Source organism: Meleagris gallopavo, chromosome 14 (genome assembly GCF_905368555.1).
Source record: "Meleagris gallopavo chromosome 14, MGAL_WU_HG_1.1, whole genome shotgun sequence".
Taxonomy (NCBI): Eukaryota; Metazoa; Chordata; class Aves; order Galliformes; family Phasianidae; genus Meleagris; species Meleagris gallopavo.
The window spans coordinates 10,808,811-10,823,358 of record NC_139417.1 but is presented as its reverse complement, the minus strand read 5'-3'; the positions used below and the strand labels follow the sequence as shown (position 1 = coordinate 10,823,358).

The 14,548-nt window shown below is 45.7% G+C and overlaps 1 protein-coding gene and 1 long non-coding RNA gene across 3 annotated transcripts in view; one reads left to right on the top strand and one right to left on the bottom strand.

Moving 5' to 3' along the window:
- The window catches only part of SLC6A6 (solute carrier family 6 member 6), a 55,742-nt gene extending 43,605 nt beyond the window's left edge, over nt 1–12,137 (bottom strand). The window contains exons 1-4 of one of the 2 annotated variants that reach the window (XM_085236193.1): nt 11,952–12,137; nt 8,297–8,332; nt 5,778–5,843; nt 1,167–1,223 (exon numbers count right to left, since the gene is read on the bottom strand). In XM_085236193.1, the coding sequence (XP_085092319.1) occupies nt 1,167–1,223; nt 5,778–5,843; nt 8,297–8,332; nt 11,952–11,982 (190 nt within the window). In that variant the 5' untranslated portion in view covers nt 11,983–12,137. Of the gene's footprint in view, nt 1–1,166; nt 1,224–5,777; nt 5,844–8,296; nt 8,333–11,951 lie in introns of those variants that run through there. The other variant, XM_085236192.1, reaches the window with a different exon arrangement.
- On the top strand, nt 11,493–14,336 carry LOC146543423 (uncharacterized). The gene is made up of 2 exons (XR_014886436.1): nt 11,493–11,954; nt 14,004–14,336. It is a non-coding gene; the product is annotated as an uncharacterized LOC146543423 (long non-coding RNA).
- The last annotated feature ends 212 nt before the right edge of the window (nt 14,337–14,548 follow it).

The window sequence follows — 14,548 nt, the reverse complement described above, 5'->3', positions numbered from 1 at the left end:
CTGCAGGGCTGGGAAGGCGCTGAGCTGAGAAGCAGATGCTTTGTGCAGCGTTAAGTCCCTCACGTGGCCCTGGCTGCATGAGGAGAGCGGCACGTACTGGCAGAGCAAGGGCTCTTGGTGACTGCTAAATCCCAGATACCCCAGAACTCTCTTCAAGGCTGCTTGAACTAATCACGGAGATACCTGAATTTCACCTACTACCCTCACTGGAGGTTTGGCTTTGATCACCCATGAGTAAAACTTCTGTGACTTCACTGACCTTCACTAGGAGACAACGACACGTGCATCAGCATGGCTGAATCAGAACAGGAACTGGGTACTAATCAGAGCCATAAAATAATTAGGATGTAGGGACTTCCGGAGGACGTGCAGAGCAGGCTTTTAGCAAAGCAGGGCCAACAGCTGGCCCTGTTCAGTCAGGCTTTGAAATCTCCAAGAGTGCAGCCTGTACTGTCCCAGAGCAACCTGTCCCAGTGCTTCCCTCTTCCAAGGTGAACAATTCTTTTCCTAATAACCAGTCTGAATTTTCCTATTGGGATAAGAAAGAAGACTAGAATTTAAAGGAAGAAGAGGGTTGACACAAAGTGAAAAGTGAAAATACTGAGTGGAAAACTCAGCCTTCACATTCTGACACTGCACTTATACAACACAAGTCATCAAAAAGAAGCAGATACAGAGGGTGTGTGCTGTGAGCGACAAATGAGTGAGCTCCAGGTCAAGTGCAAAACAAGCAACAGTCCCTACTGACAGCACATCAGAAAATATTCATTTTATGGTCAGGCTAAAAACACATTCCTTGAAGAAAACCAAACAAAAACACCCAAATGAACAATGCATGCCAGTTATTGCTTTCCACAATGTGTCCCGCGACCCACTGTGCCACAATAAATTGGAATATGTTGCTCAGTCAGGGTGTATAACTCACACATTTGCAATGAATCTGAAGAGCTAATAGTTACTTGGACTGTAGTTGATTTAAAAAAAAACTAATTTCCCTGCTGCAATGAAATAATTGTCATGCTTATTATTGTATTATTATTTTCAAAATATAAAATAATGGTTTTAGTGGCAAGCGTCATTAATGCCTGAAGTCTTTTGTATTCTAGGGAAATCAATTCAGACAAACTCTGGCATGCAAAAGCACATAAATAACTGGTGAATACTACCTGCAGTCTTCTGAGTCCAGATTTGCCCGATGCCAAAAGCAATCAATTCTTTTTTGGCTGCAAAGGACAGGAGGGCACTCAATACCTTGCAGAAGGCACTTGGTACCTGGCAAAAAAATCAAGCTTTCCACGTGCCAGCACCCCATGAAAGAGCAAACCCAAAAGTGCGTATGACAGCAATGGTTCTTCCTTAACAAGGGAAAGCAACCTCCTGGAGACACTGCCAGCTCTCTTCAAGGTGCTGAATGCTTTCCCTGCCTGAGAAAGTTGCACCTCCTATGCTGACTGCCTAAAAAAACCCCCACAAAACTGTCTTATCAAGGGATGAAATGAAAATAATAAAGCATCTTTCAGTGAGTCTAAAGACACTGGAAATGCAGGGAAGATTTTACCACTAATGAGACATCAGAGATGCTTAAAAGCAGGGACTAAGCAGCAGCACAAGAAAGTGCGTGCGATTACAAGAAAATTCTTCTTCCCTAATCAAGATCACTCAAATGAGCTCGGGCTACACCATGATCTCTGAGTACCACAGAAGAATATGGTTTCAGAGTGCTAATGGGGTTTTCCATCACAGTGAGATGATTTAATGGAGGAAAATATCCTACACAGACAAGTTCTGTGTAACACTTGTATACATTTTAAATAAGTCCACTCAGGTAGTACTATTCATTAGCAGAAGTAGATCAGTAAGATCAGAAGCTGGGATTCTGCCTGCACAGAGACTCAGATCTATTGCAGACATGCCTCAGGGTTCAAGGCCAGCAGGACTGATCCCTGAACAAGGGGAACTGGCTCTGACTCTATTTGTACTGTGATAAAGCAATAGCAATGCTGCTGGAATCAACAAAGCTCTGCTGGAGTAAATCAGTGGAGAATTAGATTCTGATTTTGTGTGCCTTTGCAGCTAATTTGACAGGCAGTATTAAACAACACTAAGATCTCAAAATGTGACTTGGAAGGAATAACATAAACAAACATCTCAACCTACAGCGCTATTGCTCCCTGATCCCTGAGGAGGCAATTACTCCCTCAGTGATGCTCTGTATGGCTCAAATACAGCAACTGCCAGTACAAATATTTTCTTTCCTTTCCCCCCCCCCCCCCCCCCCCTTTATAAACCATAGAACCTAAGAACCATAGAATGGTTTGAGTTGAAAGGTACCCTTAAAGGCCATCTGGTCCAACCCCCTGCAATGAACAGGGACACCCACAGCTCCATGAGGTGCTCAGAGCCCATCCAGCCTGACCTTGGCTGTCTCCAGGGATGGGGCACCACCATCTCTCTGGGCAGCCTGTGCCAGTGCCTCACTGGCCTAACGGTAAAAACCTTCTTCCTTATAGCCAGTCCTTATAAACCTCTCCTCTTCTAGTTTGTAACCATTTCCCACTGTTGACCAGCCATGATGAACAACAGTCTGCTCTGCCTATTCCTTCACCTACAATCTTCTGAATTGCTTAACTTATCTTTTAGTGGGATGTTTGTTTGCACCTAGCTTACCTACTTTCCTCTAGGAATGTACTTGAGAAACTGCTAAAAGTATGCAGAAAGTGTGCAGAGCTCAGACCTTCTTCCAGTCGGAAGACTTATTCATCTATGCTGAGATGCTGATACCTTCATTTCACACAAGGAGATAAAAAAAAGCATTAAGGTAATAACCACCTTCTCCTCAATGCAAACACCCTCCTTCCAGAGAATGAAATGCTGCCTTTGGCCAGATCCCATATAGCAGATATTTTGTTGGTTATTTCATGATAGCGTTAGCTGGATTTTCATTATAAACTATTATTTTTGGCTGCTGTTTTCATGAAGCAGCTGTAATAAACAAGTGAGATTTATGTTCCTTTTTAAATTGCTTGAAATAAATAGGGTTGTTAAATTTAGACTCTGAAAGAACTGATTTCTCCATTTTTTTCATAAATACAGAAGTTACGAAGCGCTCTACAACTATTGGTCAGGCTTGGGACAGCATAGCATAGCATGTTGTATACTATCCAAATTGTGTTTTAGATGAGGAAATGATCTAAGTTCTCCAAACAAATGCTTTAAAAGTAAGTGACAATTGTGCCGAATAGTTTTAACAACTGCTCTGTGTGTTCTTTTTCTGCAGCCTGAACTCGGGAATGGCTTCTTTTAGGTCCTATTCTGATCTACACAGGTGTGAGCAGATACCCTGAACCTGGATCATTCCAGCAAGCTGAACGGAAAGGGGGACCAGAACTGAGACCCAAAGCCAGAGCAGATTTCTGCAGCTGACTTCCTAGCTTGACCATTTATACTGCATGCAACTATTATAAAAGCCCTGACCCATGCCAGGTGTTCAAACTCCAAACCCAGAGCTTGTGGTTTCCTCTCATTTCTGCATCATTTATTTTTTCCAATCATTCTCCCTCAACTACAACTTGCACTGTTGACAGTCCAGATACGTATTTAAGATAGAAATGATGCACCTCCCAACCCAATCTGGGCACTTCACAGCTATTGCTGCATCACAGATCCTGAACCAACAAATTTCCTTCAAGGAAACACTGAATAAACATCCTCTTAAAAGCTTTCCACTCTCAGGGATGTTTTTCAGGGTTTTTTTTTGTTTGTTTGTTTTTGTTTGTTTGTTTGGTTTTGGGTTGGTTGGTTTTGTCATTCATCAGCCTTATTGTTTTTTCCTTGTGCAGACACCAACACCTCAGCAATCTACATTTCCTCATTGCAGTGGGGCTGACAAGCTGACAATATCATGGTCCAGGGCAGAACTTAGCTTCATGGTTCAACCATAGGGGTTCTACCAGATGGTTCTACCAGAGGGAACAGATATTGTTCAGCTGACTGCAATCCCAGAGGAGGTGAAAAAAAAGTTAATTGTGATGTGGAAAGGCCACATCATACCATACACAGAAAGAACACAGCAACAACATCTCAGCTATTTAACAAGAAGAAAACATACAACATGAAGGAAAGGAGAGAGCTAGACCTGTCCGTTTTTACTTTATGAATTTTTATAACTAGAAGAAAAAACTAGGGGAAAGTATGCAAACAGGAATGATAGAGCTGTAATGGAAAAGGATCCTAGGGTAATCTGCAGAAGACAGATGTGATAACTATCAAATTACAAAATTGTTAGTATTTCTTTGCTCTGTAGATCATAGAACAGAAACAACTTCTTTTTAAAATGAAAAAATCCCAGAGCATTAATATCAATATGTAGGCATACTGTCTTAAATCAACCTGAGGTAAAATAACCAAGTGGCATGAAATGGGATGGGGCTTTGCTGCTAATAAAAAGCCCTACATCTCAGGAGAGCAGTGACATTGCTGTGAACCCAAGAAAGACCTAAAGGTGACTGCAGGTAAGATTAGCCATGTAATTCAGTTTCTATATGTGGTGCTTCTGAATGATGCAGGAGAAGGGGCAAAGCTAGGCTATTTTTGGATCTGTACATATGAAGGGGTGATACAGAAATCTAAAGCATGCTGCCATGTCAAAACAACAGCACTGGATATATAGTGTGAACTGTTCAGCCTCGACAGATTACCAAGGAGATAGAAAAAGTAAAGAAAATACAAGTAAGGACAACAAAAAGTGATCTAAGAAGAGAGTAAGAGAGATAAATTAATATGGTCTATAAATAAGAAGACTCCTGGGCTACAATCCACCTATAAATACCTTCAAAGTACTATGTGTAGAGGCACATAATTAATCTAGCTCAAAAGATAGTAGGACAAGGAGCAATTGCTTAAGTGTAGGGATGGAAACATTCAGGACGTACAGTAAGAAAGAGTTATTTGAAGAGACACAACTGCTCAACAGAACAGATTCTGCAAGTGGTAGCCAAGGCACACTTACTGAATGCATCCAAGAATAAGTGGCTCTGGGAAATGATGTAGTCTCGGCCTTCTATAGTCCAAACAGATCACCACAGACCAACTTACTGATCTTTTAGTATCTTTCTTAATGGATTATATGAAAGACTGCTTTTTTCTATTTGAAAACAAACAAACAAACAAAACCAACAAACATCAAAGAAATAAACAAAAAATCTACTAACACCACAAAATAAAACGAGAACAAACTGAACCTAGGTATAGATGTAGTGATGATACATCTGCAGCAGAGCTCAGACATGGGGGTATGCAGCACTCTGATGTGCAGCACAGGTAATGGCAAACCTCTCTAACTCTTCTCCTGGTTTTTCAGCAGGATATGCAATATCAGTCTGCAGCAGGACAGTGTGAGCAAGACAAAAACTGCTGACCCAACTGGCAGAATATTCTGAAATATTCTGAATATCTCAATGCTGAGGTCAAAGGCTGACGTGGACACCACCTTTTCCGATATTTGTGGCCATCCCCAGCGTTGTGTTAAAACATCTGCATGGAAGTTGCTGCTTAAATTACATGCTTTGTCTTATGATTGGATGGGAACGAACACTTTGTCGTATTTATCAATTCTCAGGAGCTCTAAAATACACTTGCATTGAGAAAATAAAAACAAAACATTTGCAACAGGCCTTAGAATTTTTCAAAGACAAATGGGTACACACAAACGTGAGGAATATAAACCCCAAGTACCATTACAACCCCCCTCAAAAAGATCCCATCCCAACTGCACTCACCAATCGGGACTTCTGTCCCCTCCTCAATGTAGATGGGCAGTGGTGATTCCTCCATAGGATGAGGCACTGATGGAAAGTAATGAATTGTGGTAGTATTTGTCGCAAAGTGACTACAATAAGATGGTCCCTTTCTTATCATTACCACTACATAAGGCTGGTTATTGGCACAAAAAGTCCTTTCTGTCATAGCGACTGACTTGTGGGCTAACCCCCCACAGTGCACTCGGTGCCTCAGGAGTTGGCTTCATCTGACTAGGCTCAGAGGAGCATGGCTGCCCATCAAGGCCGCCATCTTGCAACGGCCTCACTAGGCCCATCCCTGGGATTTAACTCTTTCGGAAGCCCACACAGTTGAAAAAGCCAAAGGGAGCCGATGCACAGACAGGCACAAGTAGAGTTATTGAGTCAAAGTCATAATATTTCATGCACAGAACCAGAAGAGAGAGGCTCTGATGCTTAAAGCTTGCCGTTAGCTGTTGAAAAGCCACAGCAGGTGATGGAAGGTTGCACCACAAATGGCCTATGGACCACAAACCTTTCATTGCATATTCATTTTGGAGCATATGTATTGGACTTAGGAGGCTCCTGATTATTTATTATATTGCCAAGTCCAGAGAAAACTCTTCAGACTTTTGCTGCATGGGGCTGCACACTCATTCTGCAGTTTCCAGGCACCATCCAGCTAATTCTGTAGGGTTCATCTGTTTGGGTTCTCTGGTTGGGAGCTTCTTTTTTTAAAGGTGTTTTTTGTTAGTTCGGATTTTTGTTGTGCTTTTTTTTTTTTTTTCTTCTTTATTTTTTCCCATATAAAATCTCTGGAAAACATGGGCAGATTTTAATTTTCTATGCTACAATGAAATACTAATCTTAATGATAATAATAAAAAGCCTCCTGGAATTTTTTCTTCTCAGTTGCCTTTAAAAATGATCATGTACCTTGACAAATACACAGCCCCCTGAATTAGTCTCAGTTAGGATTCAAGCTATAAGAAAAGATGATTCCTTAGTTCTTTCTGGGGGTTCCTTTCTCTTATTATTGACTTTATTTTTTCCAGAAAGATGGCCCTATGATATCCATAAAACCAGCCAAAGAACACTTACTGTTCAAAGCTATTAATTAAAGCGCCTTACAACTTCTCTCCTACAAACACAACTGGAACAAAGAGTGCTTGCTGCAGATGCTTGACTGGCAGTGGGCCGCACACTCGTGCTTTGCTGGGTTCAAAGGGCCGCCGGCTCTCTGCCTTCACCTACCCCCACCTCTCTGACATGGAAAATGAAGGGAAGCAAGGGGAGGGGAACAGCAGACCACGGTTGCCTACGGAACTACCATACAAGCCACAGAAATCATGGGCTATCAGGGTGCCTTGCGCAAGCCACTTTTATCTAGAAGCTGAACTAACATTCCAGCTCAACAATAGCAAAAAAACATTTGTTACCACACCGCGTTTTGCTACATATTAACCAGCAGTTGCTATGCAAGCATAAATGGAGTGCTGCAATTCAGAGATATATGTTATTTTTCCAAAAAAATGTTGATTTATGGGAAATCAGCCTGATGTGAGCGCTCGTGGGCTTGCCATGCCACTTGACACAGTACATGCTTTGGGGTTATGCAAAGCGGGCCCTGCATTGGGAACAATGCAGTCATTTTCCTTGCTAAGCTAATTTTGCATTAAGCAATGAGACTCTTCATCTATGCAGCCCCTTAAAACGTTTAATCAGATTTATTTACTAGGAAGAAATACCAGAGCAGAGCTTTCTAGGCTACTCAGAGTTTTCAAATCAGACATCTGCAAGGAAACCAAATCACTACGTGGTGTGAAGAAAACTGATTAATTTTTACGACATGCAGCTTTCTTTGCCCCACGAAGAATACTGTACTGGACTCTTCCAGACCGAGGGTCCAGTCTGGAGCCAAATGCTTTCACAAAACATTTGCAACAGTATTCACCAAGCAACAGTGGCATTTAGTCTGACTTTAATGGGTATCACCACAGGTTGTAGAAAAGGCCTGAAATACCTGTATATGCTTTTTGAGGCCAAATACACATATACACACTCTCTCTTACTCACACAGAGACATGCACACGGTAGTACACGTGCACGCAAACAAATGGCTCTACAGACAGAACTTGGATTTTGTAGAATCCAAGGTGGAGAAGCTGATTCTTGTCATGGGGTCTGGGGGTCGGGGACTCCGAGGTGCTAAAATGAGTTCTCACCCATCGATCTCCACTACCACTGCAATATTGCCCCTTCAGGATTTACACACCAACTTTACAGGCATGCTACTTAAATGTCTGCAGTTTCTAAATTCTGCAGTGATATGCACAGAAGAACAGCACAGATAGATTTAAGGTAACAATTGCTGAGCATTATTGCAGCATAACTACAGCCTATCTTTACATGCTCTACACTTGGTTTCTATGAACAGATGGCAAATGTTCAGAATTGGAACGTTTTAATCATCTTTATAAGCCTTTTGTAATTTTATAAACAAACATAAATAACACTTACGTGAAGAAGAGTCTCTCCGGAGTGGATTTTCTCTTCCTGTTTGGAAATAAAGAAAAGAAAAAGCAAAAAAAAATATTTTAAAGGAAAAAAAAAAGGTCCAGGAAGACAAGTCAGGCATGTTATAACATTAGCATGCATAGAGTTTTCTGAATTTCTTCTGTGTGAGCTTAGTTTTGAAGAACATCGAGACACTGAAGGTAGTAACAATGTCAAATCAGATTGTTTCTCATCTGTTTCATTCAATGGAAAACACTGCAGAAAATTTGCCTAGGTCAGTTTCAAGAGTAAGGGAACTACACTGCAGCAGTGAAATTAAAATGCAAATACCACGTGATCTGAAGTGAAAAAAAAGAGGGAGCTTTTAACATTTTAGCTGACCAACACCCATGGCTCTACATACAGATTGCTTTCCTACCTGTGTGCAGCCCACCTACCCCACACCCCAACCCTGGGTGCTGCTGCTGCACTCTGGCACAGCATCATCGTTTCTCCACACCAGCACTCAAGCACCAGCTGCACCCAGACCCACGTCCTGCAGCCAAAGGCACTCCTCTGGGCTGGGCAACAAAGAACCACAACAGGAAATCCAGTAACTGCTAAAATGAACGAGCATGCCCAGCAGCACATGGCTTTTACCAGCCACTCTCACACAGCCGCATGCCATCTGCCTGCTGCTTCCCACCTACAGCTGGCTGCAGATTTGATTCGCTCTCTCCTTCCAGCAGCCAAGCTGAGAGGATTTGTGGATGCTCTTGGAGCAGGGTTTAGAGTCGGTACCGATCTGCTTTTTGTTTGTGTGAATCTAGACGTGCACACAAAAATGAGGCTGACAGAAATGCAGCAGATGCTGTAGGACTCCAGACACGGTTCCAGAATCACAGCCTGGCAGCACGGTAGACCTTCCAACGGCAGTCTTGGGGGGAAGGGAAGAACAATGCACAATGGCAACCCTCATTTAATTTCTACCACATTATCTTATATCAATATTAGCTACTCTGTAATAATTTAAAGAGTATCGCCTAGAGTTTACATGCCTTGAGATGATACTTAGCTAGCACAAATCAATTAAATCCGTGGCACTACAACAGCTGAGGATTCAAGTAAGTATGCATTTATGGGAGAAATTCAACAATTGTTAAGTCACTGAATTTTCATCCTCATGCTTTTCTTCTAAATGAGGACTCAGCCCTGCAAGCAGTCCTTCCTTCACAGGAGTGAAGTCAATGATGAGAAATCAAATGCACTAATCACTAATCCCAGTAGTTAATCTATTCAAAGCTGCACTTCTTCAATGATCTACAGTTTATTAGTATGAGCAATCAAACAAGCATTACTTGCAAAAGGCCTTTACCACTGCTTTCCCATCCATTCTCATGTGTTGTAATATGGTTAAATTTAAAAGAAACAAATGAGCACAGGCTTTTCAGAATGTGACTAAATGCCTGGGTAGGGCATCAGTGCAAAGGGATACCCCTTCTGATGGAACAGGCAGTTTCTATCCAAACCAAGGGTACTGGAAAAGCAAGAAGAGACAAAATTAAAATAACGGGCTTGCTGCTGAGTGTCAAGGTAAGTACTGTGGACAACACTGCCTGAGAGACACAGCAGCCTGTTTAAAGGCTTGTGCCTGAGGGTTTCTTTGGAGACACTCAGCCAAGAGGACTTGGCTAGAGACCACCAAGACGTAGCTCAGTCTTGGTTCTGCAGACTATTGATTTAAGAGGAAACTCATTGAAATATCTGCAATGATCACCTGTAAGACAAATCCATCCCTGAGGCTTTACAAACACCTGTGCTCAGGCATGGGGCTTCCATAAGCTCTGTGCAGAAAAAGCAAGCCAACCCAAAGTGCCTTCCTCTCTTCCCCAGCAATGCTGCACCTCTTCTCATACGGGATTTAAAATGCACCAAAGCCTCCTGCCACAGTCCACACATTTCACCTCTGCCATGTAAGAAACATCCAAGCAACCCCCCAAAAGCTACAAATTAGTCACTGCCAACAACATCCTGCTCTCAGCTGCAGCAAAATGAAATAAAACCAAGCATAGCAGCATCTGAATTATTCCGCATTTCTGCTGAACTCTAGACCAAAATCCCTACAGACAAAGCCCCAGGCTATTTCACCCAGCACCCCAAGCACACAGCCACCTTCCCAGTACCTCCCAATGTCACAGTGCCACCTGCGAGCTCCCGCTTTTTGCAAAGTGTGGCAGCAAACACCCCTGGCACCACACATAAAAGATGCGGGTTAATAAATGACAGCGAGAAGCGGCCTTTTGTCCCTCGGGCTGTGGGGTCCGCTCCCTTCCCACGCGGGGCAGCACGGGGACAGGTGTCTGTCGCCCTCCAGTGGGTGCTGCCTCAAAGCAGTGCAAAGCAGGTGAGAAGGGGAAGGAAAAGAGAAGGTGAGATGCAGGCAAATGAAGAGAAGAGAAAAAACGCATGCAAAGCAGAGAAATGAAAGAGACAGTTGAAGAGGAAATACAAAGATGCTATCTCTGAAAGTGCCAAAAATAAAGTTTCCAGTGTCAGCCTAACCAAGGCAACAGTGACATCCTCCAGGCACACTCGTGCTTCAGCCTCTACCGTATTCCCTCTCACTGTGGATGAGTGACCGTCCTGGTGCTGCCTGCCTCCGTTACTCACATTTTTCTTTAATAACAAACAAACCAAACCACCCTCTGGGCAACCCCACCACTGCACTTCTGTGACAGCCTTCAGGGAAATCTCTCTGCAATACTCATGCAAAAGCAGACAATGAGAATAAGCCGTGAGCTCACCCAAATCCTAACCTTGAAGTAAACAGCCAGCTATCAGAAACATCAAGGTTTTCACCAAAGCCTCTCCCCTCCAAACTCCACAGCAGCAGGTTTTAATGAGCTACTTTACTCCCAACCCTGTGCAAACTAAACCGGTAGCAACTGTCACCCAAGCACCAAATTACACTGACAAGCCTACAGACCGGGCTGCCTCGCTTTCCTGCTAATACAAAACCCAAAACATTTTGTCATGCAAGCAAAAGAATACTGCAGTTACCAAAATAGCACTTCTAACGTAACCAGCTCCTCTCACAGCATTTTCTTAATGCCTTTCCCAATACGGTTAAAAGAATGAGAACGAACCAAAAACTCCATCTCTACACCTCGGCACAAACCGTGCTGAAATACATGTGGAGCTTTTTCTTCGCATTAATCTGCATCTTTCCCCACTACTTTTTCCATCAGCGATTTCCTTTAAACGTAGCTCTTATTAAACAGCAGAAATCAGCTTTTACAGTTTCTGAATACAAAGTTGTGCCCCTCTCAGAGCTGCCTATGAACAGCTTGCCTTCTGTTTCCTAAATAACACAATCCGCGCATTTCTTTGCCCGTGTGAAATAAATTCTCCCATGTTCTTATATGGAAACCTTGCAAATCCTTCCACACACTGCCTGATAGAGGCAAGATGGGCAGCCGTTATCCTAAAACCATTGTGGGAAATGTGGATCCCACTCACTCCAGAATCATCGTCCCAAACTGAGCTTCGCACCCTGCCCTGTGCAGCCCCAAACCCATCACAACTTTGATTTGAGCTCACCAAGCAATTAAAAAAAAAAAAGAAAAGAAAAGAAAAAAAAGAGGAAAAGCAAAGGAAGAGCAGCAGCGGTATTACCCACCAGGTAGGCCCACGAGCATCAGATGCAGCATCGCCTGTATCAGCCTCTGAACTGGAGGCTAGTGCACGGCAGCCAGAAAAAACACAGCGGGCAGAGTGGGAGCGGGAGGGGGAGGTGAGAGAAAAAGGGCGAAAAAGAGCAGCGTGCTCCGTAGATGCGCTGGAGGGCCGCCAGCAAGTGGGTAATTACACCGCTACAAACTGTTATCTCGAAAAAAAGTTAACGCAAGGTGGTGATGGGGAGGGGTGAGGGGGGATGAAAATAACCGCTGGGGAAGAAATAAAACCACCCGGGTAACGAGACAGCTGGGGAGAGAAGGGGGGGGGGGGGGGGCTAAGAGAAGAAAGAGCAAATAAATACACGAAGGGGGAAGGGAACGCGCAGGCAGCGCGGACAAAGGCAGGGCGCTGCCGGCCCGGTTCGGCTCCGCTCCGCTCGGAGATGCACGGCGCAGCACGGCACGGCTCGGCTCGGCTCGGCTCGGCCGCCCTTTGTTCGCAGCTCCGCTCCGGCCCCACCGCCCCCCTCCCGGGAGGTGCCGCTACCTGCGTCCGCTGCTGCCCGCGGTGCCTGCGCGCCGTTGCGCCCCTGCGGCCGTGCGGAGCGTCCGGCGGAGCGGTGCGGCGCGACTAACAGCGCCGAGCGGGAGGAAACGGTAATTTATAAGCGCTTTCTTCCTGACCTCTCGTGTCTGTTGTCTAATGAGGGAGCTTTGAGCATCACCCATCCTGCTGAGTGGAAAAACACCGGCACGGCCTCTTCTTTGCTGGGGAGGGGGGAGCCTAAAGGAAGGGGTGTGGGGGAGGAGGGGCCATGCCGCAGACACGGCGGCGGAGCTCGGGCTGGCAGGCGGCCGCGGGGCGGCGGGGAGGGGCGGGCGGGAGCGGGGCAGCGGCAGCGGCTGCGGCCGCCCGGGGCCGGGACCGGTTCACCCCCCCGCGCCGCCCCGCGGGCTCCCGGCCGCAGCCTCACCCGCTGCCCGAGAGCTCCGAGCGAGGGTTTCGTTTCTCGTGTGTTGCTATTTTTCTATCTCCGCACAAAGAGAGCCCTTCTCTCAGACAAAGCATCCGGCCGCGCTACCCGGGAGGACGACGGGCGCTCGGACTCCGCGGTCGGTGTCGCTCCGGGTTGGCTGGGGGGCATTATGTGCTCGGGGCGACCCTCTCCTGCTGGGGAAAGCGCGGCCGGCAGGTGCCTGGGGAGCGGCACGGACCCGACGGCACCGCTCTCCGCCTCCTCCCCGCCCGGCTTCGGCCGCGCTACAAAGTGCGATGGGGCGGCCGCAGGAGAAAGGAGCGGAGCAACGGTTTGTCCCGCATTGGTTCTCGTTTCTCCGAAAGCCTGTGGTGCTTTCCTCATGGAGTCGGACGGGAATGTGGCTCGGAGATGTCTTTCTGCTTTTCTACCCTCATCTACTGTCGTTCTGTGAATAAAGAGTACGGCAGCATGTAGGCTCACTAAGCATTTTCATACAGCCCCTGCAAAGAACTGAGATGCACTGCACTGTAAAATACCGTTCACGCTGCAGAGCAGCAGATAAAGAGATCCCTCTGTGCTAACCTCGCACGCTGCGAGCAGCAGGGATTGAGCCAAAAGGAACGAACATTCCCCGCCGTCAGGCTGTCCCAGACACTGACCCGACCTTCCCACACCACCGGGATGGTGCTCGGTGAGTGACACCTATGGAGCCCCTCACCTACCGCCCGGATGGTGAGGGAACCAAATTCCATCACATCAGCCTTAGGGACATCCCTAGGAAAAGCTGATTTCCTCGGCTGGTTCGTGCAGAAGCTCGGGGAGATGCACTGGTTGCAGGCAGGACACCAGATGCAGTGTGCCACAGCCACAGCATCACAACTCGGAGTTCCCTGATTTCCCAGCACCGAGCTGGTGGGAAAAATGAATAGACCTCAAACTGAAAGATAGATACAGGTGTAAGATAGACTCAGCTAATTGAAAAGCTATCTGCTCTGACAGACTGGTTTAAACTAATTACACGATGTAGTGCATGCTGCCACCTACGCCTTATGAATCAGGTTTCTTGTACTGCAGCTCAGCATCTGCACGCATCCCTGTGAGACTCCACGAGGGACCGCAAACCCAGGCAGCCACGGCCATGCTGGGGAACGAGGCAGAGCATTTCCCACCTGCTCAGCTGCAGCGAGGATGCCTCAGTGCCGATGAGAAAGCGGCAGCAAAACGCGAGTAGTGGCTGGAGCCTCATCTGTACCGCAGCTCCTGCCAGCACAGCTGTACCACTGACAGCAGCGGAACATTTTGCTCAAGTTCTCTAGAGGAATCAAAGCCTGTATTTTCTGTCTCTGGCTCTCTCTTGTTCTGTTGTTCCTCGTTCTTTAGAAAAAAAAAATAAATCAGCCACACGCAGCACGTGGCTGCTCGCTGTGTTTGGGGAAAAAAAAATGCTTGGGGGAAGGAAAAAAAACAGCCCAAGCTGTTTTGAAATCAGTAGCGTGTAAACAGTACCTGGAACTGGGGGGAACAATGATATTAATTAGTACTTCGGTGTCATAAATATGTGCATCGCTGCCTGCTGTTTCAATACGAGAGAGCACAACTTCTGTGATGGAGCTTGGAGA